The sequence below is a fragment of the Hyperolius riggenbachi genome, chromosome 2 (genome assembly GCF_040937935.1).
Source record: "Hyperolius riggenbachi isolate aHypRig1 chromosome 2, aHypRig1.pri, whole genome shotgun sequence".
In the NCBI taxonomy this organism is placed as follows: domain Eukaryota; kingdom Metazoa; phylum Chordata; class Amphibia; order Anura; family Hyperoliidae; genus Hyperolius; species Hyperolius riggenbachi.
This window is the reverse complement of record NC_090647.1, coordinates 232,495,975-232,511,473: the sequence shown is the minus strand read 5'-3', so window position 1 is coordinate 232,511,473 and position 15,499 is coordinate 232,495,975. Positions and strand designations below refer to the sequence as shown.

At 42.3% G+C, this 15,499-nt stretch overlaps 1 protein-coding gene across 3 annotated transcripts in view; it reads right to left on the bottom strand.

The window, feature by feature from the left end:
- Positions 1-15,499, bottom strand: part of GK (glycerol kinase) — a 136,379-nt gene that overhangs the window by 84,929 nt on the left and 35,951 nt on the right. For all 3 annotated transcript variants that reach the window (XM_068268313.1, XM_068268315.1, XM_068268314.1), the window contains exons 3-5: positions 11,801-11,907; positions 9,881-9,958; positions 3,007-3,086 (exon numbers count right to left, since the gene is read on the bottom strand). In XM_068268313.1, the coding sequence (XP_068124414.1) occupies positions 3,007-3,086; positions 9,881-9,958; positions 11,801-11,907 (265 nt within the window). The remainder of the gene's footprint in view (positions 1-3,006; positions 3,087-9,880; positions 9,959-11,800; positions 11,908-15,499) is intronic.

Sequence of the window (15,499 nt, the reverse complement as noted above, 5' to 3'; positions counted from 1 at the left end):
TTTAGCTTAAAGGAAACCTGAAGTGAGAGGGATATGGCTGCTGACATATTTAACCCCTTTTAAAAAAATATAAACGGCCTGGCTGTCCAGCTGACCCTCTGCCTGTAATACTTCTAGCCATACGCCCTAAACAAGCATGCAGATCAGGTGCTCTAAGAAGATTAGCTACATGTTTGTTTCAGGTGTGTGAGCCAGACACTATAAAAATTATCAGCAGGACAACCAAGCAACTGCAATGGTTTAGAAGGAAATAAATATGGCAGCGTCCATATCCATCTCGCTTCAGATACCCTTTAAAGTGAACCTGGTGAAAAACATTTATCCTACTATTTCAAAAAAATAATCCAATGCTTTTCTTATATATTTAAACACTAGCTGATGGCCCGGCATTGCCCGGGTATGCATTTGTCTGGCGTTGGCTCCGCCTACTTTTTCTAACCCTTACACACAATTACTCAATGACAGTTTGTGAGTTTTGTGGTCTTTGGCTTCAATAATTTGCATTGAAACAAATCTGATTGTCTGTGACTCCACCCCCTTTTCTGAATTTAAACCCCAGTCACCCAAATGACCAACTGTACCAGGTTTGAGGCTTGTGCCATAAACAGTGCAAGAATGGCAGCAATTAAATATTCCCCTTGAAAATCAATAGGTGAATTTTTATTGGCTTTTGTAGGCTACACACACTTTTCTGAATATTAATCCCAGCCACCTAGTGACCAACTGTGCAAAGTTTGAGAACCCTACCATAGACAGTGTAAGAATGGCTGCAGTTTACATTTTCCCAATTAAATTTGTATTTGTCCTTGCCCACTTTTTGGTTATGGGGATAAAACGTATCATACATGTTATTCCAGGTAATGTATTGTGTGTGCCAAATTTAATTCAAATCAATTCAGCCATTGTTGCGTGATTGCGTAACAAACATCCAAACTTTTGCATTTATAATATTAGTAAGATTTACAAACTAGGATGAATGTTTTACTCCGCGGGCCTTTTGAGGACCACTGCTCTAATCAGTGGCAGTCTATTAAGTAGTAGATAAGAATTCCACTAAATTCCTATCTACTACATTTTCCTGGCTCTTTGGTGTTCTGCTCCCGATCTCAGTAGGTGCAGTGGTTGCAGCAACCTGTTTCTTGGATTGCAGTTTATTAAGTGTCTCAGAGTAAAAATACATGAACGATTAATTTTGTGGTGATGTTTACTATATTTCCGACAAGGTACTGACAAGAAAGAAGTGGTCACTTCCATGCCTAGAAATTACGGTAACTCTTTCAAGCAGCAAAAACAAAACAAGTAAAACAGCCTGGTTATTAATGTTTTGAACTGTACATACACATGTTTATCTCATGTCACATGTCATCTCGGGTACACTTTAAAATATAACTGTTTAATTAATATCGTAACAAAAATGTATATTTTTCTGAAAATAAATAAATATGGGCTATATGCTTTCACCAAACTCTTTGGCAGGTCTAGAACTGCAGTAGCTACTACTAGGCTCTGTCTTTTTCAAGCACACATAGCTGCTGTAGCAGGCATAAGCCCGATACCATTGACACTTCTAGTGCCACTGACAAAATAGTTTTTTTTATTAACTGTATTATGAAGAATGTATTATAAGCTGCACAATTTATAACATCCAATCTGTTCACTGTACAATACACTCTCTGCAACCTCTGATGGTGATATACAAAAGAGGCGGGTCATGCAGGAGGCATATTCGTTTCCTAAGAGGGCTGAATTAGAGTTGGGATTAAAGCTGAATGAGCTCAGGAATTGGTTGTTGTGTCACATGTCCATTTTTCAATTTTAATTTTTGTTTGTGTTTTTTTTTAATATTATTGTTCTATGTTTGACGCTCCGCTGTTTGTATTCCATTTTAGATTGTGTTTGTGACAGATATGATTAAGAACCACCCAGTGATCTGTAATATGCAAGCTGTAGTTCCCAGTCTCTGCTTCATATTTAATTAAGGTGTTTACATACCCCAAAGTTGCATCCTGATGTGTTTTATCTGGCATACCTCAGCTCTTCATATTTTGTATAAAATACTCTTTATGTTCCATACTGTCTGTTATATTGTCAGTGTTTACTTAGCAAATGCCAGAGGAAATTCTTCAGAAGTATCCATGTTCTTGGCCAATAAAATCCAATTCATGCTATAAAGGTGCTGAATTGATATGTATATAACTCATACAAATCCCTACTTGGCTTTTGATTGAACATATTCAGTGAACAGGTTCAGCATAAAGCTCTGCAGTACTTCCACCATTGAGTATTTCTCACCCAGCTACCAGTGTCAGTCCAATCCATGTACATGTATGATTACAGTACTTATTGGTGAGAAGTTTCACTGTGCATCAAAACCTCTAACTACAGCTATTATTCCTGTGGAATAAAAATGCAAACAAAACGTTGGCAGCACACTATGTCCTCTGAACAACAGGTGGTATTTCCAAGGATTTACCCAGTATTATATTTGCCTGTTAATCACCGATTGTAGTTTCTGCCTGCAATAAACTAACAATCCACAAGGTGTCAGCACATGCTAATGTAAACTGCAGCTGTGCAAATAAAATAAGAGGAATAGCAAAGACATGTATGGACATAAAGGAATCAGGAAGCTTCCATTCATTGGCCAACTTCAAAGGATTCAAAGCGCAAGTCCAGTGGTATCAGTCTAATGAGATTTATTGATTCATCCAAATTAAACCAACCAGCGAATTCTCAAAATATTTAAACTGGCACTGCTGCCCAAGTGCAAGTGGCACAATGTGCCACCTTGTTATACTGTAAAGTCATCAGCTAAGCTAATGGCTGGTTGGACATGGCAGTAAAGAGCCAAACAAAGCTTCTAGTCAGAAGTTTCTATTTAGTGTAAGCTTAAGTGAAAGTATTTGGGCAATAAAAAAAGTCAGGTTTACACAAACTAAACCAGTAGTGTGAGTTTATGAAAGCTGAGAACATTTTACTTCAATAAAGATTTTTTTTTTTCCTCACCTTGAAGAAATTCTTATTCCTTCCTGGAATTTTCTTCAAGAGCCTCTCAACAGTCGATTGGGTCCTCAAGTCAAGCCATACTAGTACAGAGAACAAGAATAAGGAAAAATGCAAATGGGACAAAACCAAGGATTAGTTTATTAATTTTGCAATAAGGCAAACATTCACAGCTTATATAAGGAAACACTGACATCTAATATATGAAGAAAGAAAGAAAGAAAGAAAGAAAGAAAGAAAGAAAGAAAGAAATAAAGAAAGAAAGAAAGAAGCACATGCATGCATTCAGAGGTGTAAGGGCTCCAATGAATGCCTATGGGAAAATCTGCATCAGAAAAATTGCGTTTAGTGGAAACAGACCCATAGGCATTCATTGGAGTCAGTTTTTCTGCATCCAATCTGTGTGTAGTGGAAACAGGCCCTAAGCTGCTGAAGATATGTAAATAAAGAGTGCAAGAGATTTTTTTTTTCTCTTGCAAATGAAAAGGGACTTTATTATTCAAAAGATGGTAATAAAACCATACACTGTTTGATTTTAATATTATAAATTCTCAATTTTTAGTAGCTGCCAAAGTAAATGTGGGATATGGAGGACTGCATCTTTACTGGCGATTAAAAATGACAAATGTTTTGACAAGCACTTCTAGACATCCCAATCCCCTCCCAGCAGCAAGATGTTTTGTTCTATGGAGTCAATGCAATGGCGTCTGCCAAGTTCTTCTGAGTCGGCCAGTATTCGAACAGGAAGGCCACAGGCATCAGGGAGCACCTGCACACACAGTGCATTTCAGGCAATGACGATCTAAATGTTGGGAATACACCATGAGATTTTTTGGCAGATAGATGGTTCGATAGATCCAGCACGGTGGCGTAGTGGGCAGCACGGTGGCGTAGTGGTTAGCTCTCTCGCCTTGCAGCGCTGGGTCCCTGGTTCAAATCCCAGCCAGGGCACTATCTGCAAAGAGTTTGTATGTTATCTCCGTGTCTGCGTGGGTTTCCTCCGGGCACTCCGGTTTCCTCCCACATTCCAAAAACATACGGATACGTTAATTGGCTCCCCCTAAAATTGGTCCTAGACTACAGTACTTACACTACATAATATAGACAAACGGCAATGGTAGGGATTAGATTGTGAGCTCGTTTGAGGGACAGTTAGTGACAAGATATATACATACACACACACACACATTGTACAGCGCTGCGTAATATGTCGGCGCTATATAAATACTAAATAATAATAATAGATAATTTCCAACAGGTCCGTTCTGATTTTCGATTATTTTTCTGGTCGATTTCTCATAGAAGTGAATGGAAATAGATCAGAAAAACGATCTGAAAATCGATTGGACAGTAAATCTGCTGAAAAATCTCATTGCGTATTCCCAGCATAAGGCTTGTAAGTAGCTTCAGGTTTAAAAGACTAAAGTCAAACAAACAAACTTTGCATCACTGAATAAGGCAAACAAAAATACTGCCACGACTTGACTTAAGCCTGGTTCACACTTTCAATTATGATTGGCCAACCACTGACCAATTTTACCACCTCCATGTAGTATGAGGGTTACCAGATATTGAACACTATGAGCAGATTGTGTAGGTAAATCCTCATACTACATGGAGGTGGTAACAGTGGTCAGTGATTTCAATCATAATTAAAAGTGTGTACCAGGCTTACAGGTTGAAGAGCTTATTTAAAAATACCTTTAGTCATTTCATATTGCATGCCTATGTACTTAAAGGGAACCTTAACTGAACGGGGGTAAAGAGTTTCACTTACCTGGGGCTATTACCAGCCCCCTGCAGCAGTCCTGTGCCCTCGGCGCCGCTCTGGAATCCTCTGGTCCCCCGCTGTCACTTAGTTTCGTTTTTGACGACTCACCAGTCGCTGGACGCATTCACCAATGCAATTAGCGCTATTGCGGACCGCAATGCGTACAAAAATACGCGTTGCCGCATTCCGCACGCGTAGATATTTTTGTACGCGTTGCGGTCCGCAATAGCGCTAATTGCATTGGTGAATGCGTCCAATAATACGCATGGCGGCCGGCGACTGGTGAGTCGTCAAAAACGAAACTAAGTGACAGCGGGGGACCAGAGGATTCCAGAGCGGCGCCGAGGGCACAGGACTGCTGCAGGGGGCTGGTAATAGCCCCAGGTAAGTGAAACTCTTTACCCCCCGTTCAGTTAAGGTTCCCTTTAAGCTAAGTTGGCCCTGATACTACATAGCAGTGGCAAGTTTGGACTTTGAGCTTTCATTTTTCAAAGACTATCTCAAAGTTATCTCATGTGTGCATTTAACCTAACACAGAACTTCAACTCTGTCACTGCATTAGAATTTTTAGGTTTGGATTTTCTGCACAGGTTTCTACGTGGGTTTTTGAACATGCACAGATCCTCGCATAACCTTATAGCTTTTAACATTCAAGAGTTTATCTAAAATCATTTCATATTCCAAACGGCATCAATATAACATAAAAAATCATTAAAGAGAGCCTGAACTGAAAATAAAAAGTCAAAATAACCATACACAGGTCATACTTGCCTCCTGTGTAGTCTACTCCTCAATCTCTTTCTGCTCTCCTGCGTCCCATTTGTCCACTGTGATCAATGGATTTCTCCATCCTCCATTTTAAAAATGGCCGTTACCCCCTAACAGCTTCCTGGTCAGCAAACTGTTAAACTGTAACATCGCCCACTTGAGCCATAGGGAAACATGGACATTGCCTTGCACATTCAGTTGTAACTGACAGCTGCTGAAATATAACTGACATCAACTGGTATATTTCAGTTCTGACAAAATATTGTCAGAACTGGAAGGGATCACTGTAAGAAGAAAATGATGAGCTTCTGAGAGGAACTGATGGTGAGGTTAGTATGTAATATTCATTTGCAGCTACGTCATGTGTTTATTTTAAATCATTTTCCTCGCTTCAGGTTCCCTTTAAGGTTTAATTATTGACACAAATGGAGCAGCTAAGCTTTTCTATTGAAGGTTGTAAAAACAAGTAACAGGTTGAATATTTACTTTGCTTGGTCACCTAATGGAAACCTTTGCACTGAGATCACAGTTTAGCATTTCCAGGGTAGCTGACTGATCATAAACAAGCCATGCTTTTACACTTTACCAACACACTTGACAGGCATCAGAAAACATTAGTATGGACGAGTACAGCAGATTTTTCTGTGGATGTGACACAAAGAGATCCTTCTATTCCTGTTCCGTTATGCACACAGTGCAAGCCACACATTGCATACTGAAGCTTTTGTCTGTATAATAAGGCCATGTAATGGCAGACATCCATACTGCCCAGAGAGTAGGATGGTCAGCATATGAATATCACATTTTTTCTGTAATCCATGTTTGGTGCACTGCTGCAGCAGCCATAATGTTTGCCTGCTTAAATGTTCTGCGTAGAAATTAATAAAAGTAGTGATCGCTGCTACAGATTGCTTTGTACAGACTCCTTTAACTATGAACCCATTTGCTTCTGCGGTCAATATCTTCTATATGAATACTCTATCCTGTAGTGTACTATACTCTAAAGCACAGGTGTCAAACTCAAGGCCAGCAGCCCAAATACAGCCCTCCTTGACATTTTATGTAGCCCTCGAGAGCATCAAAATGTCCATCATTGTATGATGATGGACATACACTGGCTTCCTGCCCAGAGGAGCACACCAGAGTCGGAGCTTCTGATACAAACATCGTCAGATTGAGCAACAACCCAAGAGACACCCCCAATGAAATTAGCATTGACCCTCTCTCTGGGATGCAAACCTCTCAAACACCCACTGGTGGCTGGAAAAACAACCCCCCTCCCCAATCTCTCCACATAGCAGATAAGCACAGCAAATCAGCGTAATATTCACCTGTTCCAGCGATGTGTTGTGTCTCTTCTGTTCTTTCTGGCAGTCGCATGTTCTGTGCTTCAATACCTCCTCCCGATCATGTGACATGCCTCAGGACCTGGAGGTATGCTACACAGCATAGAGACTATGTGTCAAAATCTGGCCTGCTGGCCATATTTGGCCTGCAGTGCCATAAAACTTGGCTCGCCAGTGCTTTTTATATTTACATTGATTTTGGCCAGCGGCCACGCACACTGCTCTGCACCTCCGAATTTTATTTCCAATTATAGGGAACAAGTATGGGTTCACCTGTAGGACCATCTGTGGCGAATTTATTCGTCGCAGATTTGGAAAAAACGTTGTTCGTGGCTAATCCTGAATATGCCCATGATATTCTGGCATATTTTCGATTTGTGGACGACATTTTAATATTGTGGCAGGGTTCTGCAGATCGTTTTGAGTCTATGGTGGCTGCAGCCAACACAATGCACCCCACAATCAAATTTACGGCCGAATGGTCTGAGGTCAGTGTGAATTATCTGGATGTTATTTCTAGAGAGGGTGGTGAATTGATCACTAAATTGTTTTCTAAACCAACTGAACGCAATAATCTCTTGAGGACGGACAGTTTCCATGCTGGTTGTGTTAAGCGGGGGATCCCCAAAGGTCAATTTTTAAGGGCCAGGCGGATCTGTTCGTCCACATCAGATTATGATGCGGCTTCCACCAAATTGATAAAGAAACTATCATCTAGGGGATATGAGGTGGGTTCCCTGCTAACCGTATCTAAAGGAAGTTCGCGATCTTGATAGAGAGCAGTTGATTAAACAGAGTATTGTGAAATCAAAGAAAAAAAATCGAATGAACGTATTCCATTTGTGACAACGTTTTGCCATCAATCTGAGCGGATTAGAAGGGTGATACGCAATCCTTGTTCTATTTTGAAATTTGATAAAGATTTTGGTCATCTGTTTCAAGAGCCACCGCTGTTTGCCTATAAAAAGGGTAAAACCATTTGTGATACGGTGTGTAGCTCGGACGTGAAGAGAGTGGTCTCCGACGTTGCAGCAGTTGCGAGGTGTGGAACTTTTCCATGCCTTAATTGCAACTGTTGCGGTGCGATTATAAGAGGGACTTACATTTCACACCCTCATACGGGTAAGAGGATGTATATTACTAATCGATTTTACTGCTACAATACGTTTGTCGTGTATGGCCTGAAATGTCCATGCGGTCTGGTCTACATCGGTTAGACCAGAGGCATGGCCAAGATCAGGATTCAACAGCACAAACAAGCGATCGCGAATTTAGCGGTTGGCAAGACACAGTATGACACTCCGGTTTCGAGACATTTTGTGCAGATGGGGCATAGCGTGGCACAGTTAAGGTGGTTTATTGTGGATGCCATCCCCCCTCTAAAGAGAGGTGGAGATCGTGATAAAATTCTCCTCCAACGGGAGGCTAAATGGATATGGAGATTTGATTGTATCGCACCACGAGGCCTGAATGAAAGCAATCATTTTGCATGTTTCTTGTGATTTTTTCCTAGGGGAGAACCCACGGATGATCAATGAACTATATGGACTGATAAGTGCTTTTTACTCAGATTTGGCTAATTATGTAATTTTTCTATGCTACATTTTGTAAGATGTGTATATTTATTGTGGTATTGCACACAGATGTTTTTCCTCTATTTTCAGGGTAGACATTGGTGTGTAAGTTCCCTGTTTTGATATACTTATGTATTTTGATATTGTTGATGTCACTTCCTGGGGGGGTGTTTTTTTTTTTTACCTGTTTGGATGGTGGGTGTTACACTTGAGGAAGGGCTCCGCCCGAAACGTTGTGTGTACTACCTTGCTGCTCCAATACAGCTTGTTGCTGCATTCAGCCACAGAGTGCCGTGTCCTTTTTTCATATTGCTACATGTACTACAGGTGTGGTGTGCCTGAGGACGCTGTGCACCGGCTGGCCGGAATTATTACCGGTTATTTCCTAAGGTTTGAAGTCTTTGTTGCTTTTTGTCTGCACCTCCGAACCGTTATCTCCCGGGCCACATTCATTCACTTGCTCTGCCATCCCTCCTCATACGAGTGATAAAGTATGGCTACGCTCTATCACTCGCTCTGCCTCCCAACGTCTTCTAAGGAGTGCAGTCACTTTCTCCTAGGCCGGCGCTCCTTTACCTCCTTGAGTCAGTGGCCCTTCCTGCACCCAAGTCCGCTCCCCTGGTAATCTTCGCTGCATGCGCGGCAGTGAGGCATGCAGCACAGGCATCAGCGGTGATGAAAAGACAGCAGAGCGGCTCCTAGTAGGCGCGTATGCAGGAAGTACTTACTAACCTATATTGGGGGCACCTATGTCTGGCTAACCTATACTGGGGGCACCTATTTCTGGCTACCTACCCATGCTGAGGGCGGGGTTTTTTTTTGTCCCACCGCGGTTATAGCATGCGGTGAAAATTGTTGGGTGCTGTGTGATCGTTCCAAATGGATTGGGATGGGGGGGGGGGGGGGGATAAATGACTGACTTTTTGGCCTTCGCCTTGGTCTAAATTTTTCATTTTGGCCCTCCGTCTATTTGAGTTTGACACCCCTGGCATAGAGTGTGTGGCTGTCAGGAAGATCAGAGGAGACCAAAAGCAGCACTAGAGCAGGTGCATTCTAAACTGCTCAACTGTGCTATTCTGCAGAAGTGGGAGGAGTGGGCTCTTCACAGTCACCATAGTTACACCACTTAGTTTGAGACTGTACAAGAAATGTTAAATCTTAATTTAAAATTTGGCCCGTGGCCTATACCATGTTTTAGATTTTGTCCCCTTACACGATGGAGTTTGACACCCTTGCTGTAAAGAGTCTAAAGCTCCTTCTTCCAGGACCTTACTTTGTTCTACATATATTAAGAAACATCTCTATAAAATTAAACTGTACATTTGAGCATTGGTCTGCTATGAGTTTACGGACTGAACGTTTAGAAATAGAAGAATGCCTAGGCTATACACAGATTGATGCGAGTAGCACAGACTCACCAATTGCATTATATAGGGGCTCTCCAGTGGTCTTGTCCCATACAACCGTTGTTTCTCTCTGGTTACTAACTCCAATTGCTATATAAAGAGAAAATACAAAATTAGCTAAACGGAAGACCAAAAATACAAGAATATAAAAACGTATCAACGCTTTTGAAGTTTTTCTGTGTTATTGTTGGCTCATACAATCACATTGGGATTATTAAGCTGCTCTTTTGTGTAAATCTGAATGAAAACAAAACAATTCTCTGAAAAGCAAAACAGAAACAACAAAATGAAGAAGTGTCCACATCATCTAAGACAACATTCAGTACATGCACCTTTGACCACAATTATAACCTTGTATCTGGATCGGTATGTCTATCAGCTTTGTGCATCTGGACACATTGTAAAACTCCACCAAGCTATTTGGTGATAAAGTCCAGCTACAAATTCTTCATCATCCTGAAGTATGGACTCTGATCTTGCAATTATTGTTTAGAGCCATCTTCATGTAGCTTTGGCCTTATGCTTGTGGTCATTGCCTAACTAGAAGATGGGTAATCTATAAAAGCTCAGGATTACTGCAGACAGTGTTAAGTAATCCTCTATGATCTTCCTATATTTTGCCGCATTCATTCTATTCACCACCCTAAACAGGCTTTCTTGGGCCTGCTACAGAAAAGCATGAAAGTAGGATTCTGCCACAGGCTGGGACACACTAGGTATTGCAAATTTGTTACACAAAACACTAAGCAATTTTCAGAGTGTTTTAAAGGAATGTGATTTTACCCTGCATTCCTTCAAACAAAATCACTCCACAAACGCTGCAGGAAGAATTCTAATCGCAAGCGCTGGTGATTAGCGTAGTTGAATCACCTCACTTTGCCTATCTCCGGTGATTGGCAAGCACTGGAAAAGTACTCCTAGAGGGTCAGAAAGGTGGACAGTGGTGTGTTTATAATAATATGCACAAGTTGGCTCATGCCAAACATAGCATTTTGTCTGAGGACAAAAGAAGGTCAACATTGGTATCAACAGACCATAACAACCTTCTGGCAAACTGCTGCTATGATGCAATTTGAATTTTACTTTAGAATACTTTCTTTGTGTCACTCAGCAATAAAGCTTTAATAGGTTTAAGACTCAGTCAGCAGTCATATAGACAGTCTCAGCCTCAGGCTTATTATTTCCTTGGAATGGCCGATCGATCAAAATCGATCAATTGGTCAATTGCAAATCGATTGACCAATCAATCGATTCCAATCGATCTGGCTGGCAAATCTAGGTCGATCTGTTGAGATTGCTTATCATTTTGGATTGTCCCTAATGGAAACCTGATGGCAAAAAAATGCCATCAGATCGATTTTCAATAGATTTCAAACTGAAATCTATTGGAAATCTGTTCCTAGTAAAAAATGTTCCTAAACACATCTGATAGATCAGAAGAAATCTATCTGATGATCTATCTGCTGCTAATCTAACAAGTGTATGGCCACCTTTAAAAAAAACTTTCCCGTTCTAGCTACCTGGGTAACTAATCTATTTGAGTCTGGGAGTAACCCATCAAAAGATTATCTGCATAGCAGCTGCTTGAAAAAGTGTTTTATTTTTACAGGCAACAAAAACTGCCCTCTATCACCATTAAAGGGAACCTGAAGTGAAAAGTATAGGAAGGCTGCCATAGTAACTTCCTTTTAAAACAATACCAGTTGCCTGGTAGCCCTGCTAATCTATTTGGCTGCAGTAGTGTCTGAACAACACCAGAAACAAGCATGCAGCTAATCTTGTCGGATCCAACAATAATGTCAGAAACACCTGATCTGCTGTATGCTTGTTCAGGGTCTATGGCTACAAGTATTAGAGGCAGAGGATCAGCAGGATAGCAGAGTGTTTACAACAACATCTTATGTAAAAACAACCAACGTGTTTATGTCTTACCTTTGATATTTGTAATTTCTATACTAAGCTGGGTTAACTTCTCACACGTCCTTTCTACACACTCATAGACAGACTGTAGTATTTCTTTTGGGTCTTGCTCTACCCACCTATAAATGGAAAAATACAGAAGAGAAATGCATAGGTGTATAACTAATGGGGCAATGAAGTTTTAAATTTATAGTAATACATGAATGTTTTGTAGCATTGTCACATGTTAAAGAAATACGATTACAGGTAGTCTGCAATTCACAAACAAGATAGGGACAGTAGGTTAGTTCGTAACCTGATTTTGTACACAAGTCGAAACACTCTGCTACCTCTGTCCCCCCTGTGCCTCCAATGTGTCTTTCTACTTTCCCCTCTGTCCCCCTGTGCCTCCTTTACACCTCCTGTGCCCCTCAGAGCCTTCTCCTGTGCCAACTCTGTCCCGTCTTCCATCCCATGTGCCTCTGTGCCACCTGTCCCCTTGCGCCTCTATGCGAAATTATTTCATGACCACACGCCCCTTTCCTTCCCCTGGTGTTTCCTTCTGTTTCCCTGTGCTTCCATCCATGGCCCTGTGTCTCCTTTTGTCCCCCCTGTGCCCCGATCCATGCCTATGTACCTCCTTCCAACCCCCCCCCCGTGCCCTTTACTCACTTATGACTATCTCCCACGGTCCTGGGAAAGGCTCCCTGTGGTCTACGTCCCAATCACGTGTTGCCGAAGTGACATCACTGGGCCCAACACAGCATTTGAAATGGTGAGTTGTTGTACATACAAGAGTTGACCAAAAAGGAACAGCCATTTTCCGTTTGCCACCCAAGGTATTATTTTTCTGGAACATAACTTGCATCCATCTGTCAGGTTAACCTCTGCTGTCCCTGCACCGCTTGTCACATGACTGCAAGATGCCAGTTAGGCCGGATCCACACTATAATTGCTTTTCCTAGCGCTTTGTGATTGATTAGCGCTTTCTGGGCATTTTTAAAAATTTCTCCCAATCACTTTCATTAAAATCGTGGTAAAAATCGCAGCTTTTTTACCATGATTTTAATGAATTTGAATTGGATACATTTTAAAAAATGGTTAATCACAAAGCGCTTGTAGTGATGCTACTACAACAAAGGATCGAAAGACAAAGGAAAAATAAAAAAGATCATAAATGCTTAAATAAAGGATGCGATTATGTGGAGAAATCAGAAGATACAGTGTCAAAAATAAAATTAAAACAGAAGTTTCCTTAACCTCCTGAGCGGGATGCCCGACACTGTCGGGCATGCCGATCTCTCACCTCAGGAGTCCCCCAGGATTAAACAGATTGCATAGCTGCAAAAGGCTTAGCTAGCACTAGGCTAGATAGTATAGGTTTAGAATTTGTCTCGCCTCCAGCCCCTAATACATTACCCAGCCTGGTTCCAGCGATTGGCGCAGCCTCCCCAGACAGCTCTGGTCTCTCTATGGGGGAGGATCGGGTCTGCGCATGACGTCATGAATGATTCTCCCCATAGCGAAGAGTGGAGCTGTGCTGGGAGGCTGCGCCATTTGCTGGAACCAGGCTGGGTGATGTATTAAGTGGTTAGATCGGGGGATGCTGGCCACCTATACTAGCTAGCCTAGTGATAGCTAAGGCCCCTTTTACACCTAATGTGTTAGTTAAGCAACTGCCAAGACAAATTCCTTGTAGGTGCAAACTTACTTGGCGGAAATAAATTGATTCTGATTCTAATCAGTTGGTATGCGTTAGTATGCGATTTTTCTATAGCAGTGCATTGGGAAGAAGCTTTCAGTTAAAACGCGTTAAGTGTGAACGGTGCCATAGGAAAACATGGGCATTACTTAGAAAATCAGTTGTCTTTCAGTTATAACTGAGAGCAACTGATTAAGTGTAAAAGGACCCTAAGCATTTTGCAGCCATACAATCTGTTAGATTAATCCTGGGGACTCTTAAAGCTGCAAAACCTACTAAGCGGCATAACGCTTATGGGGTTAATTGATCTATTGAAAAGGGCTGTTACTTTCTGGATGACCGTTGTAGCTTTCTGACAATGAAGTAAGAAATTCATGCATGTTTAAAGGTGCGTACACGCCCTGATTTTCCGTCCAACTTGTTGTTTGATCGACAAGTTGGACGTGTGTACGCGCAGTCGAGCGACTGATAACAGCCGTTTTGCCCGATTTGCTTGATGGATCAGTTGGACCAACTGTCATCAGTGATGAGTAACGGATTAAATACGGATGAAATCCCAATGAGTTTCATTCGGATTTCATCCAGATAATTAATGCAGCTGAGCGGTAGGGGGGGGTCGGGTTAAACTTACCCAGCAGCCTCTTTCATCCGTCCCACGGCGCCTCCCATGTTGCGTTCCAAGCTGCGTCACGTGACTACTACGCTTCCTCCTTCCGGGTTGAAGGAGGAAGGGTTTGTAGTCAAGTGACGCGGATTGGATCAACAGGAAACAAGCCACACTGTGATCAAAGTGGCCATGTATTTTTGTATGGTACAGATAATAAAAATCATAAAATGTGCTTTGGTAGACTATAAATGTTGCACTATAGGCAGATGTGTTAAAGGTCTTGGGACATTACTAAAGAATGGATGATTATCTTTGGTGTGAGTGGACAGCAAAATAAATTCTCACTCCTATTACTCCACTGGGCCAGGGCGGTTTGCATGCATAGGTCCTGTGCCAAACCCATAGTGAGTACACACTTTAAAAAAAAAAAAAAAGAAACATTTTTAAAGTGTGACTTTGTCATCCCTATTATGCAGGGAACTGGTGATGCCTATCTTGTAGACAGGGGTCACACTTACCGGCTTTCGTACGCGTTTTCTGCACAGAAAAACTGACTTCAACTGAGAACTCATGTTAATCAATGACGAGCTAGGTCACACTTGAATGCAGATTTCGCATGCAGAAAAAAAACTGACATCTTGCGCAATTTGTCAGTTTTCTCTATAAATTACATTAGCTGTTGTAAGGTAGAGGTCACATTTGTCTTTCAGTTTTCTGAAAAGTGTAGAAACTGAAAGACAAGTGTGACCCCTGCCGTATACAAGCCTGCTCATCACCAGCTCCTACAGTCAGGAAGGAGGAGCTGATACAGAGGTGGTGGGAAAGGCAGCAAAGCATGGCCTGATTTAGGTACAGTGCTCCGTTAGTGAATAGTGAAACACCCGATATCTGCTATACACTACTGTTCCCAGATGTGAGACTATATGATCAAAAAGCCCTAGGGTCAGGCCCGGCCCACCCATGACACCAAGTGAGGTGTCTTCCTCAAGCGGCGGAAGTCTGGGGACAGCGCCAGGCAGGACCAAGAAGTGTGTCTGGCCTGCCACCACCCGGCTTACAGCTGCCCACCTGGCCGTGGTGGGCCCACCATGAGGTGAGCTGGAGGGGGTGGCAGCCAGGAAAGGGGGGCAGCAGGCACAGCGGTGGGGAGATGGGGTTGGACCCCCTTCTCTCGCCTGGGTACCCCCCCCCCCCCCCCCCGTCCATGCTCCCCCTCCAGCTATTAGCACAGCATGAGGGTGTGTCAGGCAGCGGGTGGGGAAGGAATGACTCACATCCTTCCGTGTTCCAACTGCTGCGTTCCACAGCTCCTCACTTCCTGCAATGGTGCCCACTGTACTTGCGCAAGTACAGTGGGCGGCATTGAGGGGGAGACTAGCTGTGGAACGCAGAACCTGGAACATGGAAGGAGGTGAGCCTTTCA